The following is a 20,865-nucleotide window of genomic DNA, read 5'->3' on the forward strand; positions in this document are numbered from 1 at the left end:
GCTCCAGTGGAAGGGGTCCCTGCCCATGGCAGGGGTTGGAGCTGGATGAGCTTTAAGCTCCCTTCAACCCAAACCATTCCCTGATTCTATAAAACTGTGGAGGAAAATCTGGTGAAAGCAAAACCTTGTTGTAGAATAACCAGCCGGAAGAAGGTGATTTTGAGGACATCAGACCTAGACCCAAAAGGTTCAGAATTGTTTTTAAGGGGTTTGGTTTTCCTTTGAAAAGCTGCATAGCGCAGTGATTCATTGCTTGAAATGCATATGGTCTGTACTCTGCCAGGGTCTGTAAGATCTGCTTGAGCTCATCCCTGGGAACACTTCCATAGATGTGTTCTGTCATCTCAGTGTCTCTCAGAATGTTTTAATATAAGGCTGGCTAGCTCAGACCTCTCCATCTCAAACTTGTGAAGACAACTGCTTTAGGCTTTCAGGGGCTCATTGCTTATGGACTTTGGAGAAGAATGGCTCAGAGCAGCTTCCAGCCTATCTGAAGGGGCCTACAGGGATGTCGGAGAGGGACTCTTCATAGCGACAGGACAAGGGGTGATGGGTTCAAACTGAAACAGGGGAAGTTCAGGTTAGATCTAAGGGAGTTCTTTACTGTGTGAGAGTGGTGAGGCGCTGGCACAGGGTGCCCAGATAAGTGGTAAATGCTCCACTATAATTCCATTTCTAGGAAGAAATTCTTAGGAGTACTTTCTGCTTGTAGGAATCCTGCTCTGAATGGGGGAATGGGGGTGTTTGTCCTCTTATTCATAGAGTCATGGAAGCTTTGCTGACCCAGCCAGTCCAGTCCATGTCTGACACTGAGCTAGGTAGCTACAACAGTAGGGTTAGTCGTCTGGGTTTAAGAGATGCACTAAGACTGCTCTAAGCATTCACTGTGTCCTTTGCATACCCTAACGTCTGCCTTTCTCTGCCTGTTGCACCTTCCCCTCTCTTCTTTGCAGGTTGAGGAGCTGAGCCCAGGATATTCCAAGGCAGGAAGAATGTACATTTCCAAGGTAACCAGTCACTTGTTGCTTTCTTTAGATCAGTCATATCATATATGCTCCTAAGATAAGAAGTACTCATATTAAACAATGGTGTTTGGCTGTAAAGTGCTAAGCGTGTGTAAATGACTGCATGCAGCAGCAAGACTTTGGAAGATTATAATAGGCCAAATCATTTAGTGCAGGGGCATTGGAATTCAGGGAGGGTTTTGCCCAGTGGAGCATCCTGCTTGGATTTTAACACATTTAATTCTATATGAAGTGTCACTGGTAACGTGAAGGCCACAGGCTGGAGGTTTAATCCCTCCAGCCCCATGGACTTCCATGGGGTATGCAGGAAATCTTGGGGAAGAGTAAAGTGTGTCTCTCTTTTACCAATACGAGTGGGAGTCTTGAGTGATGATTAAATGCACCACAAGTGCCTGGAGCTGGTGCTCCAAAGATCTTTGTTTGCACTGAGGGAATAATTGGGTTTGAACTTTTGAAATGTTAAAATTGCTGCTTAATTCCTCCAGCCTCCAGCTGGAGCCTAGAAATACCTAAAGCTCAAATAGCTTTAGAAATATTAGCCAGAGTGGGTGTAGGAAAAGTAGCTGCAGTCGTTCTCTGTGACATTCCCAATGTCCCAAAGAACGGGAGTTTTACCAGGGTAGTGCATGAGTGGTAGGATCTGCTTGGTCTGGAGCACTTTATGACTGGACTCTCAGCACAGAACTTACATCCCCATAAGCATCTTGTTAAGGGAAGATAAAGGTGATGGAGGAGGAAAACCCAGCAAGAGACGCAGTGGCCTTTACAGCAGCTGGATTTTGTCTTTGGTAAATGGCAGCTCACTGTGTGTGAGCAGGGGTTGGAACTGGATGAGCTCTAAGGTCTCTTCCAACCCAAACCAGTTTGGGATTCTGTGATGGTGAGACCTGTCAGACCTGTAAGTATTCGGTGGCACAGTGCAATGGCCTCAGGTCTAACAGCCTGGGGAATGTGAGCTCTGTAAGATGATGTGCTCTCAGTATAGGGGTTTTATGGTGGAGCAGTGTGAGAAATAGGGGCTATGCGGAAATGAAAATAGATCTTCAAAAACGGTGAAAATCAGAGGGACACCTTAAAATCTCCAACCAAAAAGCAATCTCCTTGCCTAAAACAACACAAACCCCCCCAGAATCAACCGAACCAAGCAAAAAACCATTCTATTAGCCCATAATCTGCTGTGATTGTAAGGATTTGTGAGCAAGGGATACTGCAGGACATGCCAGAAGCCCAAAACCACACGCTGCAGGTAGGTAAGAGGTAGAAACAGCTCTGCAGTTGCCAGGGTTCGTAATGGCTCCGTTACATTTGCTGCCTGTTTTTTTCCTGTTTAACTCTTCTCACATCCTCATTTCTTTTCTCCTCAGTGTTACAGGGACCTGGGGAACAAAACCGCGGCCGTTCTCTGGATGAACCTTGCTTCCGAGCTGCCGGTTGTTACAAAAGAGGTAGCGGGCTCAGTAAACCCCCCCTGCTGATGAGCAGAGAGAAAGTGGTTACGGAAATAAAACTGTTTCCAGGGTTTTAAAGTATTTTCTTCCTTAGTGTGGTCGCTCTTCTCCTCTTGGGACTTGTGATCTCAGTGCCTAAAGCGATTCAGCGAAGTAATGAAGAATCCTAAGTAGCCGAGCGTGTCTGATACGGGTTTAGCAGTCCAGCCCCCACTGTGCAAGTCCTCTGTTACTCACAGGGTTTGGTTATGGACACATCTGGACGCACAGCATGTGTTCAGCACTGGAGCATCTCCAGAACTGCTGACTGCTGTGGTACGCGTCCCAGTCCATGGGTTCTGTGGAAGGTTTATTCCTTTGGGCACTCTTTTTGCCTGGCCAGCTCAGTTCAGAGGGGAATGCTGGAGCTGAGTGGTTGTCCGAGGGCTGGAGCAGGTATTACCTGCTACAATAACTAAAAGAGCCTACAAGAAACCTGGAGAGGGGCTTTGGACAAGGGCCTGTAGGGACAGGACAAAGGGGAATGGCTTGAACCTGCCAGAGGGGGGATTAAGATGAGGGAATTGGGACTGGATGAGCTTTAAGGTTCCTTCCCCCCAAATCACTCAGGGATTCAGTGACTACATGAAATATGCAGCATTTTCATTTTCATGCACCTCTGTTTTTAAGGCCATAATGGTTTTTTAGGTCCCGTATGAAGACAGGCTGAGGAAGTTGGGGCTGTTCAGCCTGAAGAAGAGAAGGCTGCATGGAGACCTCAGAGCAGCCTTCCAGTACCTGAAGGGGGCCTATAGGGATGCTGGGGAGGGTCTCTTCATCAGGGACTGCAGTGACAGGACAAGGGGTAACGGGTTCAAACTGAAACAGGGGAAGTTTAGATTGGATCTAAGGAGGAAATTCTTTCCTGTGAGGGTGCTGAGGCACTGGAATGGGTTGCCCAGGGAGGCTGTGAGTGCTCCGTCCCTGGCAGTGTCCAAGGCCAGGCTGGATAGAGCCTTGTGTGGGATGGTTTAGTGTGAGGTGTCCCTGCCCATGACAGGGGGTTGGAACTGGATGATCTTGAGGTCCTTTCCAACCCGAACTACTCTATGATTCTATGATTCTATGAGTCTATGAGTCTATGAGTCTATGAGTCTATGAGTCTATGAGTCTATGAGTCTATGAGTCTATGAGTCTATGAGTCTATGAGTCTATGAGTCTATGAGTCTATGAGTCTATGAGTCTATGAGTCTATGAGTCTATGAGTCTATGAGTCTATGAGTCTATGAGTCTATGAGTCTATGAGTCTATGATTCTATGATTCTATGATTCTATGATTCTATGATTCTATGATTCTATTGTGCTGAAATTCAGGCAGTGAAGCATCAGGCGAGAGGTCTTGGGAGGGCATCGGGCAGGGAGCTGGCGTGGCTGGGCTGCCCCCTGCAGGGCACTGCCCGCTATTGCACAAAGCGCTTGGCCTCGGGCTGCTGGACCACGGGGGTGGAATTTATGCCCTTCTTAGGGAAGGAAACAGCCCAGCTCTGGCCGATGAGGAGCTTCTTCGCCGTGTGCTGCTTGGACATCGCTCTAGACAGGGTTAAAATGCTGTGGCTGGAGGATTTTCCCCCAAAAGCACAAGAAATGCGTGTTGGAGGCGTGTTCAGTCGTAAAAACACTGAGATTTTCAGGAAGGACCAGGAGAAAGCTACAGGCAGGAGAGTCCTGAACAGTTCATTCTCTCCTCTGCTCCAACCTTACAAGTGGGAGTCGAGGAAGAAGCCAGTGCTTAAGTGGCTGTGTTAGGTCTTTGCAAATGTTACTTCTCTTCATCAGTGAAACAGCTCCCATCACGCTGGGAAGGGGAAGCAAAGGGTGCCAGTCTGAGCGAGGCAGTGAGGAAACCGAAGAGAAACCCTCTTTGGTACCTGGAAGACTGAAGTAAGCTTCAGAGGTGTGAGTGTGGAGAGAGAAATGCAGGGGAGAGAGGGAAAAAGAGGCATTAGGAGGAAAGCCTAAGGCTGGGGGGGGTCCTTGAAACCTTGTGTGGGCTTGGAGAAGAAAAGGGAAATGCTCTTTTCCGTCCTCTCAGTGAGGCTGTGTATTTACCTGTTCTCTTCTTGCATTTCCAGGATGCAGAGAGTGAGAGAGACCTTGAAGAGATGCGCTCAGCCTGGGAAGAGTGAACGTAGGAAAGTCGTTCCACTCGGTACCGCACAGACAGGAAAATCCCAGTCAGAGGGGTTCCGTGATCCCGACATTCCCTTCATGGAGAAGCCACCGGAGTTTACAGGAAGAACCACGCGGCAGCCTCGCCAGGAGGAGCTCGTGGTGGGATGTAATGGGATCAAACTGTGTCTCGTTTCCTTCTTACAGCACTGACCATGCTGGGTTCTACAGCTCCTACAAAACGTCAAGTTCCTGACAAGTGGCCTGTGTTTGTAGGTAGAATCTGTGATATAAAATCAGTTGTGGTTACGTATATCATAGATACACGTGAGAGACTTTGTGACGTAAAAACACCTGTACCTGTTTGTATCTACACATAGATTTTATATCACCCACTCTACCGCACAGCCTGCACTTGAGGCCTCAGCAGGTGCCCGAGGAAGGCTTGGGCCCAATTGTCCTTCAGCTTGCCTCTTTTCTCTCCTCCTTACTAACGTGGAGTGATGCAATCAGTTGAAAGAGCTGACTCCAGGCCTTCCTGGGCTCGTGTTTGGGTGAGGTCACAGTCATAGAACCATAGAATAGTTCGGGTTGGAAAGGACCTCAAGATCATCCAGTTCCAACCCCCTGCCATGGACAGGGACACCTCACACTAAACCATCCCACCCAAGGCTTCATCCAACCTGGCCTTGAACACTACCAGGGATGGAGCACTCACAACCTCCCTGGGCAACCCATTCCAGTGCCTCAGCACCCTCACAGGAAAGAATTTCCTCCTTAGATCCAATCTAAACTTCCCCTGTTTCAGTTTGAACCCGTTACCCCTTGTCCTGTCACTGCAGTCCCCGATGAAGAGTCCCTCCCCAGCATCCCTATAGGCCCCCTTCAGGTACTGGAAGCTGCTCTGAGGTCCCCACGCAGCTTCTCTTCTCCAGGCTGAACAGCCCCAACTTCCTCAGCCTGTCTTCATACGGGAGGTGCTCCAGCCCCTGAGCATCCTCGTGGCCTCCTCTGCACTTGTTCCAGCAGTCCAAGGCTCTGTGCTTGGTTTTACCAGTGTGATGCTGCGCTGGAGGCCGTGGATGTTCTCGCTGCCCTCAGCCTGCGGAGTCAAACGGGCACTGAAACGGTGACTGAAGAAAGACCATAACCAAAACCCCAGACAACGATGACTTCCAGTGAGTGAGTTGTCAGCCCCCTTCTCCCTTGCTGCGAAGAACTCGAGGTGATGTCCCAAGCCCATGAGTCCTTCCCAGCCATGCCTGCACTTCCTTACTGGTTTTCCCCTGGGGCAGAGCAGCCCTGCGTGCCCTAGGGACTTACTACTGGGGACCAAAGAGATTTCCTTCACAACACAAGCTTTATTTCCAAGAGGTGCGTAGCTTTTGTCAGAGCAGTGAAGTAATCACGTTTGAAACTGCAGGACTTGCTCCCAGTGATGTTAACCCCACTCGCATGAGGTTGAGAACTTCTGTCCCTCCGATCTGTGCCGCTTTGGGTTGGATGTGATAATGGAGTTTGAGAAGAGCTTGTTTCTCAATGACTCACTGGATACAGGAGGGATGTTCTGTGACAGAGCTGATGCTTCCCTGTGATGGTCTTGACCGAGGAGGTGACAGCAGGAAGGTGAAGCCAATGACTGACGTTGCCTCTGCCAGCTCCTGGTACCAAACAGCAGCAGGAAGCTGCTGCACACTGACACGGATGGGGAAGCAAAAGCTGTGCTCAAAGAGTTCCCTATGGATTTAGCAAGGCTTCCTTGATATCCCCGTGAATCCCAGTTGGCAGCTAACCACCCACTTAATGTCTGTTATGTCTTATGCTGTGTCGTGTGTGCAAAGTGTAAGGGAAACTGCTGCAAGAGTAAAGCATTTCTTGATCCCCCCTTTAGTCCCTTGCACGTGTGTGTTAACCCGGTGGGGTTTTACTTGGTGAACATAACGCTGAAGGGGAAATGTGGAGCAAACAGGATTAAACCCTTCCCGGATGAGGGGTGTGGAAAAGGGGGGATGTGCTGGGCTCCCTGCCTGGCTCCGAGCTTTGCCGTGGAAAGGCAGAGAGGTAACTGGGAGCCAGAGTTTACCACGGCTGGGGAGTTGGTGCAATCACTTACTCCCCCCCAGAATAGACTCGTGCCCTCCCCAAGCCCTCCGGGCCCACGGCGCGGTTGATGCTCCATGTTCCATCTCCACCCCAAGCTCCATCTCCCTCCTTTCCCCGCTGCGGGCTCCCTCGGCACTCGTGGTTTGTGAGAGCCTGGCCCCACGCTGCGGCTTTTCCCTGGAATTCGGGTTCCTGGGGAGGGGGGGATTTTGTGGATCTGGTGCTGGACGCTGGCTGAGCCGCAGCAGCCCTTGGTCCTGAGCATCACCGCACCTGGAGCATCACCTGGGTGCGGAGGTGAGGCCCTGGGTACCAGCCGGGCTGGGATGCAGGGATGAGCTGCCCCAAGCCAGGTTTGATGCCCTACAGGGCAGCACCCACCTGTGGAGCAGCGACAGCTCAATTGGGTGCCCCAGAAGTGACAGAGGGGCTTGTTTGTATGGGGAGAGGAGGGATCCCCATCCTTGCCCCTCCTGCCCTCCAGCAGTTCCCCATAGACAGGAGGTTTCTCACCTTGTGATGTTCCCATCAAGCCTCATTTCCCAGCGATGACACTTCCTGGGCTGAGGGAGCTCCAAGGGAAAAACCTGCCCAGGGAAAACCATTGCAAGTTATTGAAAGTAAGTGGTGATCATTAATCCAGCGCTGAATAATTAATTCAGCTGTTAATAATTAGTTCAGCAATGAATAGTGAAGCTATTTGAAAAGGAAAACCATATATCCAGAAAAGGTGGTTTCTTTTCCATGTTTTGGGTTTAAGGGAGGAAAAGGCAGCTCCTGCCTCATTTGAAAAGCTTTAATTTTGTTATATATTGATGTAACTTTATATATATAGATGTATTTTAATATACATATAGAAAAGATATATAAGTTTTAATTTAGATGTAGATAGATGATAGATAGATGATTGATAGATAATAGATGATAGATAGTTGATTGATAGGTAGATAGATGATAGATGATGGATAGATGATAAATGGATAGATGATAGATCATAGATAATAGATGATAGATAGTTGGTAGATGATAGGTAGACAGATGATAGATGATGGATAGATGATAAATGGATAGATGATAGATCATAGATAATAGATGATAGATAGTTGGTAGATGATAGGTAGACAGATGATAGATGATGGATAGATGATAAATGGATAGATGATAGATGATTGATAGATAATAGATGATAGATAGTTGATTGATAGGTAGATAGATGATAGATGATGGATAGATGATAAATGGATAGATAGATGATAGATCATAGATAGATAATAGATGATAGTTGATAGATGATAGGTAGATGATAGATGATGGATAGATGATAAATGGACAGATGATAGATGATTGATAGATAATAGATGATAGTTGATAGATGATAGATAGATGATGGATAGATAGATGATAGATGATGGATAGATAGATGATAGATAGAAGATAGATAGATGATGGGTAGATGATGGACAGATAGATGGATAGGTAGATAGATAGAAGATAGATAGAAAATGGATAGATAGATAGATGATGGACAGATGGATAGATAGAAGATAGATAGATGATGGATAGATGATAGATTAGATAGAAGATAGAAGATAGATAGACGATAGAAGATAGAGATAGATAGATGATGGATAAATAGAAGATAGATAGATGATAGGTAGATAGATAATGGATAAATAGAAGATAGATAGAAGATAGATGATGGAAGATAGGTGGATAGAAGATAGATAGACGATAGAAGATAGAAAGATAGATGATAGATAGATAGATGATGATGGATAGATAGATGATAGGTAGATAATAGATTGATCAATCACTGTGCAGAGGAGCAGATCCAGTGTGAGGTGGCTCATTTCCCTGTGGAGCAGTGATGGGACCCTCTGCAGGCACCCCAGGCTGCGGACACGTGCCTGTGCTCACCTGCACCTTAGCTGGGGGTTAATATGGACGTGTGTCAATAGAGGCATAGGAACCAATGTGATGTGAACGTAACTAGGAACATGGAAAATGAGCGCATAAACCTATACCTATAAATATATAGGCGTAATTGTAGACATATGGAACTAGACACGTACAAGTACATGCAAAGAGGTACAAACGTGGCACATCAACTTGTAACTAAAATAGCAGCTCTAATTTTGCCCTGCCCTCTTCCATCTCCTCTCCTCCATCTCCGTCTCCCCTCTCTCTTCCTCTCCTTCATCTCCTCCTTTCCTCTCCTCTCGTTTCCTCTCCTACGTCTCCTCTCTACTCCATTTTCCTCTCCTCTTCCCTCTCCTCCCTTCCCCTCCCCTTTTCTCCTCTCCTCTGTTCTCCTCTTTAATTTTTTCTTCAATTTTCTTTAGTTTTATTTTCTTTAATTTCCTCTTTTCTTCTCTTTCCTTTTCTCTTCCTTGTTTTTTTCCTTTCCTTTCCTTTCCTCTTTCCTTTCCTTTCCTCTCCTTTCTCTTTCCTTTCCTTTCTTCTCTTCTCCTTTCCTTCCCTTTCCCCTTCCCTTCCCTTTTCTCTTTTCTTTTCTTTTTTTCTCATTTCTTCCCTTCCCTTTTCTTCAGTTTTTCTTTAATTTTCTCAATTTTTTCAGCTTTCCTGAACTTTAAGTTTCTCCAGTTTTTGAATTTCTTTTATTTAATTTTTATTTAGTTTTCTTTGTCTTCAGGTTTCTTCAGTTTTCCTTAATTTTCTTCAATATTCTTCAGTTTTCTTAAATTTTATTTTTTCTTTTCTTTATCTGTATCATTTCTTGGCTTTAATTATCTTCCATTTTCTTAAGTTTTCTTTCATTTTATATAAGTTTTCTTCAGATTTGCTTGTTTATTTTTAATTTTCTTTAATTTTTCTTCAGCTCTCCTTGTTTTTAGAATCAAGGAACGGTTAGGGTTGGAAAGGACCTCAAGATCATCCAGTTCCAACCCCCTGCCATGGGCAGGGACACCTCACACTAAACCATCCCACCCAAGGCTTCATCCAACCTGGCCTTGAACACTGCCAGGGATGGAGCACTCACAACCTCCCTGGGCAACCCATTCCAGTGCCTCAGCACCCTCACAGGAAAGAATTTCCTCCTTAGATCCAATCTAAACTTCCCCTGTTTCAGTTTGAACCCGTTACCCCTTGGTGCTCCTGCCCCTGATCATCCTTGTGGCCTCCTCTGGACTTGTTCCAGCAGTTCCATGGCCTTTTTATGTTGAGGACACCAGAACTGCAAACAATGCTCCAGGTGAGGGCTCACAAGAGCAGAGCAGAGGGGCAGGATCACCTCCTTCGCCCTGCTGGTCACGCTCCTTTGGATGCAGCCCAGGATCCGGTTGGTTTCTGGGCTGCGAGCGCACACTGCAGCCGGCTCATGTTCATTTTCTCATCGACCAGCACCCCCAAGTCCTTCTCCGCAGGGCCGCTCTGAATCTCTTCTCTGCCCAGCCTGTAGCTGTGCCAGGCACCTTGTTGTTCTTCATGTGCCTTAGCATGCCTTCCAGGAGAATGTGCTCCAAGATTTTACCAGGCACAGAGGTGAGACTGACTGCTCTGTAATTCCCCGGGGCTTCCATTTTCCCCTTCTTGAAAATGAGGGTTATATTTCCCTTTTTCCAGTCATCGGGAACTTCACCTGACTGCCATGGTTTTTCAAATACGATGGCCAGTGGCTTAGCAGCTTCATTCACCAGCTCCTTCAGGACCCGCACATGGATTCCATCAGGTACCGTGGACTTGTGCACGTTAAATGCTACGTTACGCATGTTGTGTTACGTTCTGTTGCATCAGTACAAGACATTACGGTACAGGTCTGTTACTTTACATTTTGTTATTAAGTTACATTATGTTCTGCTATTCCATAACCTTGTCATGTTATGTTACTTCTTTATGTCAGGTTACTGTATATTTTGTTATGTTACATTCCATTACATTATTATGTCATGTTGTTATATTACATCGGTCCGTTACATTACGTTATTACACTACATTACGTTATTACATTAAGTTACCTTATTACGTTATTACCTTTCCTTAAGTTATGTTGTTATGTTACCTTTTATTCTATTACATTGCTTTACGTTACCTTACATTACGTTAAAAGTCGTTACATTATGGTATGTTACATTACATTACTTTATATAATTACATTATGGTATGTTACATTACATTACTTTATATAATTACATTAAGTCGTTACATTATGGTATGCTACATTACATTACTTTACATAATTACATTATTATTCTACTACATTATCACACGATGTTTTCATGCCCTGTTACCACGTTACATTACGTAATTACATTATTATGCTATCACTTTTCCTTATGTTAGGATATGTTATTACTTTTCCCTACATCAGGTTACATTAGAGCTGTACCCAGCTGCTCCTCAACTCCCCTTAAACTGGATTATTTCCTGCAGGACAAGGTGAACCAACCCCAGAAGTGGCTTTGACCACTTTTGGAGGCTCTCCCTCCCCTCACCACCCTCTTGCTGATGTAATTTTCACCTTCCCTTTAGCTCTCCAACATTTACCCCCCAAAACACAGCCCTCAGGCTCAGCTCCGCATTCTGCTTCCCCGGTGTGAATCCCTGCATTGCATTGGCCTTGTATTGACTGAGCCAATGTTCTCCTTATTGCAAATCTTCAGGACAGGAATCACATAAGAAGCACTTAAACCCACATAAGAAGTACTTAAAGGCATTGGCCTTATACTGACTGAGCCAATGTTCTCCTTATTGCAAATCTTCAGGACAGGAATCACATAAGAAGTACTTAAACTCACCCACAAGGGAGCTGGGAAAGCAGCCGGTGGCACTGGGATGCACAGAGATGCTCAAACCCAAAGCCTGGAGCAAAGGGATGCTCACACCCTTGGGAAATCTGAGTCACCAGCTCGGGTACCATCTGTGTTCCAATGGGCAGCTTTTGAGGGACCAGGAGATGCTGGAGGGGAGAGCGCTGATTTGAGCTCCCCCTGTGATTCAACTGCAAGGCCTTTAATGTCCTCAGGGAGGGGAGATGCTGCGCACTGCTGGGGGGGGGACAGCTATAAAATGCCCCAGCAAAATGTGTCTGCCTGCCCTCGAGCGCCCGGCTGGGACAGTGCGAGCCTGTTACAGCCGACAGCTCATCAGGTGGAGCTGACATAGCCCTCCTGCAGAGGGCTGCAGGATGTGAAGGGCCAGCCTGGCTGGTTTTCCCCTAGGATTCCTCTGGGGGGCATGGGGGCCAATTCCTTAAAATCTGGGGGTATTTTAGAACTAAACAGCCTCCATTGCACCATGATTGCCATGAAGCCCAGGGCTGTGTAATTTGGCGGATAACATTCCCTAAGCCCCTTAAGAGAAGGGTCTGGGGAGACCATTGAGCACCTTCCAGTGCCTCAAGGGGCCTCAGCACCCTCCCAGGGAAGAGCTTCTGCCTAAGAGCTCATCTCAGTCTCCCCTCAGGCAGGTTCAAGCCATTCCCCTTGGCCTGGCCCTACAGGCCCTTGTCCCAAGCCCCTCTCCAGTTTTCCTGCAGCCCCTTTAGGCACTGGAGCTGCTCTCAGGTCTCCCCTTCAGGAGCCTTGTCTTGTCCAGGCTGCCCCAGCCCAGCTCTCTCAGCCTGGCTCCAGAGCAGAGCTGCTCCAGCCCTCGCAGCAGCTCCTTGGCCTCCTCTGGGCTCAACTCAGGCACTTACAGAACTGCTGCGCTTTGCAGCCCAGCTCAAGGAGGAGATAATGCATTTTGTTCCCATCTGGCAGAACAAAACAAATCCAGACTGAGCCTCTTTGAAGATTTGGGCATCATCCTACCCGCAGATAAAAACCACCTCTGTCTGAACTAACCCAAGGCCGGACCCCAGGAACCTGTGATCTTGGCAGTGGTTTCATGGTCCTTTTTATTAAAAGCAGATTTCCACAGGGAATTAATGAAATACAAAAATACACAATAGAAACGCAAATGAACAGCTCCGAAACCCAGCACCTTGCAGCATCCTGAACAGAATTAACAGAGAGCAGGGATTCTGCTCATCACCAATCCCACCAAGAGCCTCCCGTTCTTGTTGTGGGAAATGATCCTGCTGTATTTGACAAGGAAAGCAATCCATGAAGTATGTAAGTCACCGCTTTTCTCATTTGCCAAACCCACCACTGCTACTCCAGATGCACCAAGTTACGAACTACGGCCACGTACTCTTAGATTTTACTGTGCTATTCCCTCTGGGAGCCTCCAGCTGGAGCAAGAGCCATGAGGAACATACAAGGGCTGTGGTCCTCCGAGTGTGCTCTCAGGAAACCACCTTAATAAACACATGACAAAAGGCCAAGAGGGTAGAATTCCTCCAAGCAACACCTCCAGCTGTGCCTCAGAGTGTATTTGCTGTGGACTTCAGCGCTGAAATAAAATGGGTCCCTCTGCCAGCCTTTACCCAGCAGCAGCACAGGGAAAGCATCTATAAGGTGCCACAAAGGAAGGAGCCTTTCAAGACACCTGGCCATGGGTTACAGGGGGAAGGGAATGAGACTTTCAGTCTTTAGCATCTCCCACTCCATCAGCATTGATAGCAAACATTGCTTCAGCCTCAGGAAGACAAGGGGAGTCATAGATTTTACATATCCTGGTTTCACCTCGGCCTTTCCGCAGATACAGCCTGGGAAGGAGAAGGAGACAAAGCAGGTAAGGATGTGCAGTCTATGTTAAGTAAACCATTAAAACCCTGTGTTAGTACATGGATAGAGCACAGTGCAGAGCTGTAAGAGCCTCTGACAATGGTCATGGTTCTGCAGATTGATGAGGGCTCAGTGGCACTCTGCTGTCAAGAAACAAGCTGGGCTGGCCATTGACAGACTGTGCTGAAACCAGGATTTAAAGGTACGTAGGTAGGATCATAGAATCTTCCCAAATAAAGCGAATGGAAGATGATCATCTCTTCTCTCACCTGGTGGTAGAAGCGTGTGCTATGATATTCCCTCCAATAGGCTTTTTGGGATCTGCAGCAAACATGGCAGCTCCATCTACTTGTGCTACCACTTGGTTGGTGATCACAACTGCCACTCCAAACTGCAGGGAGAGAAGCAACACATGAAATCAATTGATCTGCCACAACCCGAACAAAGGACAAAAATCAACCCCCAAAACCCCCTACGTGCTGCTGTCTGTACCCACTCTACTGTGGAAGCAGACCCTGAGTGGGCAGTGCTGGGTCCTGCACTTAGGCCAGAACAACCCTCTGCAATGCTCCAGGCTTGGGGAAGAGCAGCTGGAAACTGCTGAAAAAGGAGCTGGGGGTGGTGATTGATGGAGCTGAACATGAGCAGCTCGTGCCCAGGCAGCCAGGAAGCCCCCAGCATCCTGGCCTGGATCAGCACCAGTGAAGCAGCAGGGCCAGGGCAGGGATTGTGCCCCTGTGCTGGGCACTGGTGAGGCGAAACCCTGAATCCTGTGTTCAGCTCTGGGCCCCTCACTACAAGAGAGACCTCGAGGGGCTGGAGCAGGAGCAGAGAAGGGAATGGAGCTGGTGCAGGGCCTGGAGCCCAAGTGTGATGGGGAACGGCTGAGGGACCTGGGGGGTTCAGATGGAGAAGGCTCAGGGGGGACCTGATGGCTCCCTACAAGTGCCTGACAGGAGGATGGAGCCAGGAGGGGCTGGGCTCTGCTCCCAAGGAACAAGGGATGGGACAAGAGGAACCGGCCTCAAGCTGCACCAGGGCAGGTTTAGATGGAGCTGAGGAACAATTCCTGCCCCAGAGGGTGCTCAGGCATTGGAACAGGCTGCCCAGGGCAGGGCTGCAGGCACCGGCCCTGCAAGTGCTCACACAGCGTGGAGACGAGGCCTTGGTGCCATGGGTTAGGGGTGGCCGTGGCAGTGCTGGGGAACGGTTGGATTGGATGAGCTTAAAGGTCTTTTCGTTTGGTTGATTCTGTGGTTCTATGACAGCCATCTGTACAACACTGCTAAGCTTTACAAGAGAAAGGAAACCCATCACCCCCCCTGCAGAGACTGAAGCCAGTTCCAGGTTACCTCATCCGCGAGGCGCAGCAGCATCCGCAGGAAGCGGGCGAGATGCATCTGCCTGGCTGAGAGCTCCCCACGGCCCGAGTAGTCCGTGCGGTACAGGGCAGTGGCACTGTCCACTATCAGCAGCGCGTATCTACAGGGGACAAGGACAAGGCTGTCACCAACATTTCCAGGCCTGAGTAATGCCTCTGCTGGAGCCGGTGCCCAGCACGTTGTAAGGCTGCAGCCACCACGTGGGTGGAAGCTCCTCAGCCTGACAGTATTCAGAATGATGATTTTTAACACTGACTTGATCTGCAACGTTGAGATTAATAAATTACTCTGACATGTCACAATTAGGTCATCTATACTTCTCCTGCACTTGGTCATTATCTACAGGTGGCCTCACAGGATGATGATGGACTGGCACAAAACTCACTCCATCTAACGGGGTACCATTACCGTGATTCAGCCATCATAGCAGACGCCTGGTAGAGCAGCTGGGTCTGGTGGTCTGTGTTAAAGCCTCGAGCGTATGCCACGTTATCCAGAACATCACTGCCTGACAAGCCATACCTGCAGAAACCAGAAGACAGACAAAAATGCTGAAGTGGCAGCTGCTTGACTAGGAGTTAGCTAGTGGCTTTACCTAAGGACTGGAATAAAACCTCACATTCCTGGAAGAGTCTTAGAGATAAAAGCAGACACAAAAAATGCCACACAACTTGGTGAGGAAAGGGAAGAGAATGATCAGAAAATGTTGTTAAAGACTGTTTTCCTGCCTAGGAACAACAGTCAAGGAGAACATCAGGCCCCACAGAAGCAGTCTGAAGAATCACAAGGGCAGAAGTAGCTCTTATGCTCATGTAGAGAGCCACTACTTCAGGCTTCTGGATGTAACCAGAACCTCTGTGCAGGCAGCAGAATTATTTGGGTAACTAAGTTTTACTTTCCAATTGGTATAAAAACCACATCAAACCATTCTGAGATAGGGGCTGGAGGTGAAAAAGCAGCTTTTCAACCACTTAACGGATGCTCTTATATGCCCTAACAAGAATTTTCCGGCTGCTGTTGCAATAACCTGTTTACAAAAGGATCTTTGCTTCAAGGTAATGCTATTGGCAGAATTTAAGGAAAATCTGTGCATGTGTTTCACTAACAGTAAAACTGAATTTGAAAGAGACGCTAATGAGAAGTGAAGACATCATATTCCAGGGGACAGTGGCGTTAAGCTGCTGTCACAGCTAAAACTAGAACCTCTGTTTATAAAGCACAGGTAGTGAAGAGGTCCAACTTGCACGGAGCAGACAACCGGAACACAGAAAAGGGGTTGGAGTTCTACTCCAACAGCACTGTGAATGTGAGGAGATGGGCTGATTTGCACAGTGATCCTTAACAACTAAGTTATTCCCTGAGTAAATATATTCCTTCAATTAACAGCAGCTTACCCCCAGCTGTGGGTACAGACCTTTCAGCCACAGCAAGAAGCCGCTCAGGACGGAAGGTCCCCTCTGTGTCAATGTACATGGCTTTTCCTTCACCACCCCCCCGGTCAATGGGAAGCTAAAGGAAAAGCAAATGGAAGAACATGAAATCGTGTCAACAAATAAGCCAGTTACTACCTTATGCTCTCAACTGGTATTACACAATAAGCAACACACCAAGATACTGTGACTGAATTCACATTTATCTGGGAAAAGTGAGGAGGAAGATTCCTGTTTCCAATCTCAAACACCTACATAAGAGGACAGGAACTTAACTTGGAGCTGGTAGATTTAGATACATAAGGGTGTCAAACAAATGATCAAATTAAGCCCAAAGCCTCTAATATTTTATGAAACAGCAATCTCTAGAAAGTAATAAACACTATTCCTTGTTTAAATGAAGATCATATAAAACATTACTCCAAACTGATCTGCTATTTGAGTCTAGAGCACCTGAATCAAATGAGAGATCAAACACTTCCCTGCATTTAAGACCTAGAATCATGCTATGAGTTTGATGTGTTAAAAGTTGTTGTCAGAACGCTGAGGAGGGGGAAAAAAGCAGCTACAGACCACGTAAAACACAGGTTAAAAGCATCACAAACTTAACTGCTGCTGAAGTAATCCTAGAAGCAGGATAGGCATAAAACAAAAGCTCCCAGAAAGCTGCAGGTACAACCAAGGGTGCTGGGCACATGTTCTTTGCAGCTCTTTATATGCATCACATTTGCACTGGGTGAGAAAAGTGCACAAAATAGCAAGTAACCAAAAGCTGTGTGTTCTGAATACTTGATTGGAATAAGGTGGAGCACTCACTTGACAGGTTACTGCTAGGGTATGACACAGCTGTGTTTTCCCAGTACGAAACTCCCCAAATAGCTCTGTGATGGATCCTGTTTCTATCCCTCCTGAGGGGAAAAGAAGAATTTTTTACAAGTCACATATTTCAAACAAAGACCATGTATAAAGTGTTGCATTTAAAGACTCAGTTCCACACTTACTTTGGTTAAAAGATTCAGAAGTCTAATTGGAAAATCTGGATTTCACCCTGAGGTTTGCTCATGTGCAGGTAAGAACTTTAGGTATGTGGAATTGTGAAGATGCTGAAAAAGCTGAAGCAACTTGGTTTGATTTCTGATTACAAGCAGGAAGAGGGAGAAGCTGATCCCTGGTTTTGCTTTCTTGAAATAGGTCATGGATCAGAATAAATGAGAAACACCCAAGATGAACCACTCTGGGTATTGCATCGTGATTAAAAGGATTTAAAACTATTTCTGCAGTTTTTAAAACAAAATAATTTGTGATAGAAAAGAATGGTACTTGAGGAGACTTTTAATCTAAACCTTGTGTGTTTTATGTGTTTTTGTGCAAGGATCATATTCATAGGGAAAAAACCCTCACAGCTAACTCAGGTTAACCAGTAGAGAGAACTAAAGTTCTTACCTTGAAGAAGTTTATCAAGTTCTTTGGAGCCAGTGGTGATCTGGATGATCTCTGACCTTCGCTGGTGGAATTCTGTTGCTGTGGTGAAACCCATGGGAACGAGTTTAGCTGCTTCAGCCTGAAGGAAACCAAACCCAGCAGTGAAAGGAGAGTTCACCCCATTTGTTTCCCCCCTCTAGTAATGAATACTGTAATGTTCTGTTTTGTGGAGAAGCCCCTATATAGTTTCCTGTGTACATTGTATTTCACGGACCATTTACCAGTTGGTACCTCTGAACAGAACTGAAATTCTGCTCAAAGACAAAGCATTAACATCCATTTGTGTATTTTCTGGGACACTTCCCTCCTCACCCTCCACACTTTCGGTTCTGTTCTGTCCCTGGGAAACCTGAAACACAGAGGGTGGGCATACAGCCGAGTAGGAATGCTGTGCTCCTGAAGACTGACTGAACATGCACAGCATGGAAAGAACTGGAGTTCAGCACTGTGATGGGTCAGATTCCAGTACATGAGAACTAGTGTGGCAGGAACTCCATGCTCTGAACTAGAAGATACAAGATCAATAACTCTGGCTTTGCTCTCATTCCAGAAGGAAACCCCATGTCTCAGGATGAATACCTGTCCAAGGTGCACAATTAACAGACTCAAGAGCAGCAGCTGTACTGGGACAGTTCCATAATATCGAATCCCAGACTGGTTTGGGTTGGAAGGGAGCTTAAACCTCATCCAGCTCCAATCCCTGCCACCGGCAGGGACCCCTTCCACTAGAGCAGCTTGCTCCAAGCCCCTGTGTCCAATCTGACCTTGAACACTTCCAGAGATGGAAATGATGACATCCTGTGTTTGAAAGTACTTCCTTTGCTTGAGGCTTATCATAAACTGCCTTATCACGAGGAATACTGAACTAGAAATGGCAGTCATCTCAGGCACATTTTCCACACTCTCCATGATTCTCACAGACCTTTCCAGCAGCCCCTCCTCTTCGCTTCCTGAGGCTGGTCTTGTGTTTTTTGTCTCTTCTCATCAAAAGTCACACCATAACTCTCATCATCTTTACTGCCCTTCTCAGTGTATTATTAACGGTGACCTTCCAAAATCACTACACCGCTTTAAGCCAGTAGAAATGAAACTTCTTCACTATCTTGGGTTAAAGCTTTTCCACAATTCCTTACCAAGATTTTGTCAGCTTTGGCTTCACTGATGCCTTTGATATTTAGCAGCTCCTTCTTTGGCGCATAAGCAACAGCCTCAACGGTGTGAAATCCAGCTTCTTCCAATTTCTTCACATCGTTCGCATTTATACCACATTGCTAAAGGGAGGGGAGACAAAAAGGACACACTGAGACACAGATTCCTTAATCTAACTTCCACTAAATGCCCTCAATTGGCTCCAGCAGGTCTGGATCAAACCCTATTGTTACAAGTCAGATTCTGAAGGTTACCTCCCTACTCACTCAATATGCAAAGAATCAAACAAATAAGAACCTTTTACCAGTGTAACTTTGGATATTGATCATGTAAATGCAGAGAATGGGCAGAAGATTCTATTCTCTGGTTTAACAGATGCCAGAAGTGACCAAGACACAACAGGAAAGGGTATGGAGCAAGGTAAAGTAACATAAGGCATAGCTGTTAACATGCTGAGAGATTTGGTTTGGGTTTTTTCTGACAGAACACAAGAACTTAGCCACACAATTTCAGATACAATTGGTGTTTAAGGAAAAAGACTAACAGATTCCTTGAGAACTTACTCTGGAGCCAACTCTGACCCACCTCTAGCCGAGCGATGAGCTGGGGCCCAAAGCTCTCTTCCTCTGCTGAAGTATCCGCATTCGCTTCCAAGGGCATCTGCATGGCCATGGCCTGGCGCACTCAGTCAAGCCCCACTAGGAAAGACCACATCACTTTGTGAAGCAGCATGCACTGTCCAAACAAGATACATGTGCAAAGTGCTTCAGAGCGTGTTCACAGATCATCCAAAGCAGTAGGTGATGGTTTTGCCCCCTCCCATTATCTCTTAGGTTGTGGCATGAGAGGGAATCTCTTGTGTGCTTTCTTAGGTAGTACTAAACATGATTACCAAAACCTCCAAATAACTCTTGTGTTACCTGCTGAGGAATAAGAGCTTTAATGGAGAGCTCCACAGGACTAAGAATATAACAGAATTAATTTGGTATTACCAGTATCTCATTTTAGCAGCAAGTAGCACGGCCACAGACTGGTTTGGGTTGAAGGGAGCTTAAAGCTCCTCCAGCTCCAACCCCTGCCCCGGGCAGGGACCCCTTCCACTGGAGCAGCTTGCTCCAAGCCCCTGTGTCCAACCTGGCCTTGAGCGCTGCCAGGGACGGGGCAGCCACAGCTTCTCTGGGCACCCTGTGCCAGCGCCTCAGCACCCTCACAGGGAAGAGCTTGTGCCTAAGAGCTCAGCTCAGTCTCCCCTGGGGCAGGCTCAAGCCGTTCCCCTCGGCCTGTCCCTGCGGGCCCTTGCTCCTCCTCCAGCCACCTCCACCCCGTTACTTGCTCCCATTTCCCCTCAGAGCCCCGCGCCGCGCTCCTCAGGCCGCTCAGGCCTCCCTCGGCCGCCCGCCCGCCCGGCCCCACCGGGAAGGGCGGCGGAGGAGAGGGGAGGGGAGGGAAGGGCCGAGGCAGGAGCGGAGAGGAAGAGGCGGCCCCGGCCGCCCTCACCCGCGGGGCCGGGGCCGGGCCCGGCGCAGCTCCGGCCGTTGCAGTCGCAGCCGCCACCGCCAGTTCGGAGGAGCCCGCCACGGCGTCACGTGACGGAGGGCACAGGCGAAGCCCCGCCCCTCCCGGCGGCTCCTTAAAGGGGCCGCAGCCCTCCAGCGGTGTTGGGAGTGGAGATGCTGCCGGTGTGGATCACACTGCGTGGATTCGGAGCCTTGGGGCAGGGAGGATGGGATGGGGGTAACAGCTGGTACAGGGAGAAGAGGAGGAGGGTTGTTCCCTGGGTGTGATGCTCCTTATGACCGTTCTCATCACAACTTGGCTTGCCAAGTAATAGAGGGTTTGTAAATATGTTGTATCTGTAATACAGACAGTTGCTCACAATCAGGCCCTATCGATGACAGATGTTGTGATCTTTAAGTCCTAATCCCCCAAGAGATGTTTAAATAAGAATGTCAAATGCAAATTAAATCTAAGCCTGGGACTGCTCCCTTTCTGCCTGATCCCCTTTTTCTCCTGCAAACACCTGGCTTGGCTTTGTTTCACCTGCTCCTTTGAGTCAATAAATTCCACCA

At 47.5% G+C, this 20,865-nt stretch overlaps 2 protein-coding genes across 2 annotated transcripts in view; one reads left to right on the top strand and one right to left on the bottom strand.

Annotated features, from left to right (window-relative positions):
• Positions 1–6,511, top strand: part of RMDN3 (regulator of microtubule dynamics 3) — a 33,612-nt gene extending 27,101 nt beyond the window's left edge. Inside the window, exons 10-12 of the mRNA XM_065685202.1 lie at positions 954–1,007; positions 2,390–2,470; positions 4,585–6,511. Of these exons, the coding sequence (XP_065541274.1) occupies positions 954–1,007; positions 2,390–2,470; positions 4,585–4,638 (189 nt within the window). The 3' untranslated portion in view covers positions 4,639–6,511. The remainder of the gene's footprint in view (positions 1–953; positions 1,008–2,389; positions 2,471–4,584) is intronic.
• Positions 6,512–12,563: 6,052 nt separating this feature from the next.
• Positions 12,564–20,383, bottom strand: RAD51 (RAD51 recombinase). Its single transcript, XM_065685442.1, has 10 exons — positions 20,294–20,383; positions 19,382–19,494; positions 18,781–18,918; positions 17,609–17,726; positions 16,982–17,073; positions 16,150–16,244; positions 15,144–15,257; positions 14,706–14,835; positions 13,623–13,744; positions 12,564–13,334 (listed from the first exon to the last, which is right to left on the bottom strand). The coding sequence occupies exons 2-10, from the start codon at positions 19,466–19,468 to the stop codon at positions 13,211–13,213; spliced, it is 1,020 nt and encodes a 339-aa protein (XP_065541514.1). The 5' UTR covers positions 19,469–19,494; positions 20,294–20,383; the 3' UTR covers positions 12,564–13,210.
• Positions 20,384–20,865: the final 482 nt, after the last annotated feature.

The sequence above is a fragment of the Lathamus discolor genome, chromosome 6, assembly GCF_037157495.1.
Source record: "Lathamus discolor isolate bLatDis1 chromosome 6, bLatDis1.hap1, whole genome shotgun sequence".
Classification (NCBI taxonomy): domain Eukaryota; kingdom Metazoa; phylum Chordata; class Aves; order Psittaciformes; family Psittacidae; genus Lathamus; species Lathamus discolor.

What these genes read in the sequence shown, in the direction of transcription:
- RAD51 (XM_065685442.1), bottom strand. Translation starts at nt 19,468, where the DNA reads ATGGCCATGCAGATGCCCTTGGAAGCGAATGCGGATACTTCAGCAGAG. An exon ending in CCCTAGCAGTAACCTGTCAA is followed by an intron (nt 16,245 to 16,981) that starts GTGAGTGCTCCA and finishes CTTTTCCTTTAG; the next exon opens with CTTCCCATTGACCGGGGGGG. An exon ending in CTTCTTGCTGTGGCTGAAAG is followed by an intron (nt 15,258 to 16,149) that starts GTCTGTACCCAC and finishes TGGTTTCTGCAG; the next exon opens with GTATGGCTTGTCAGGCAGTG.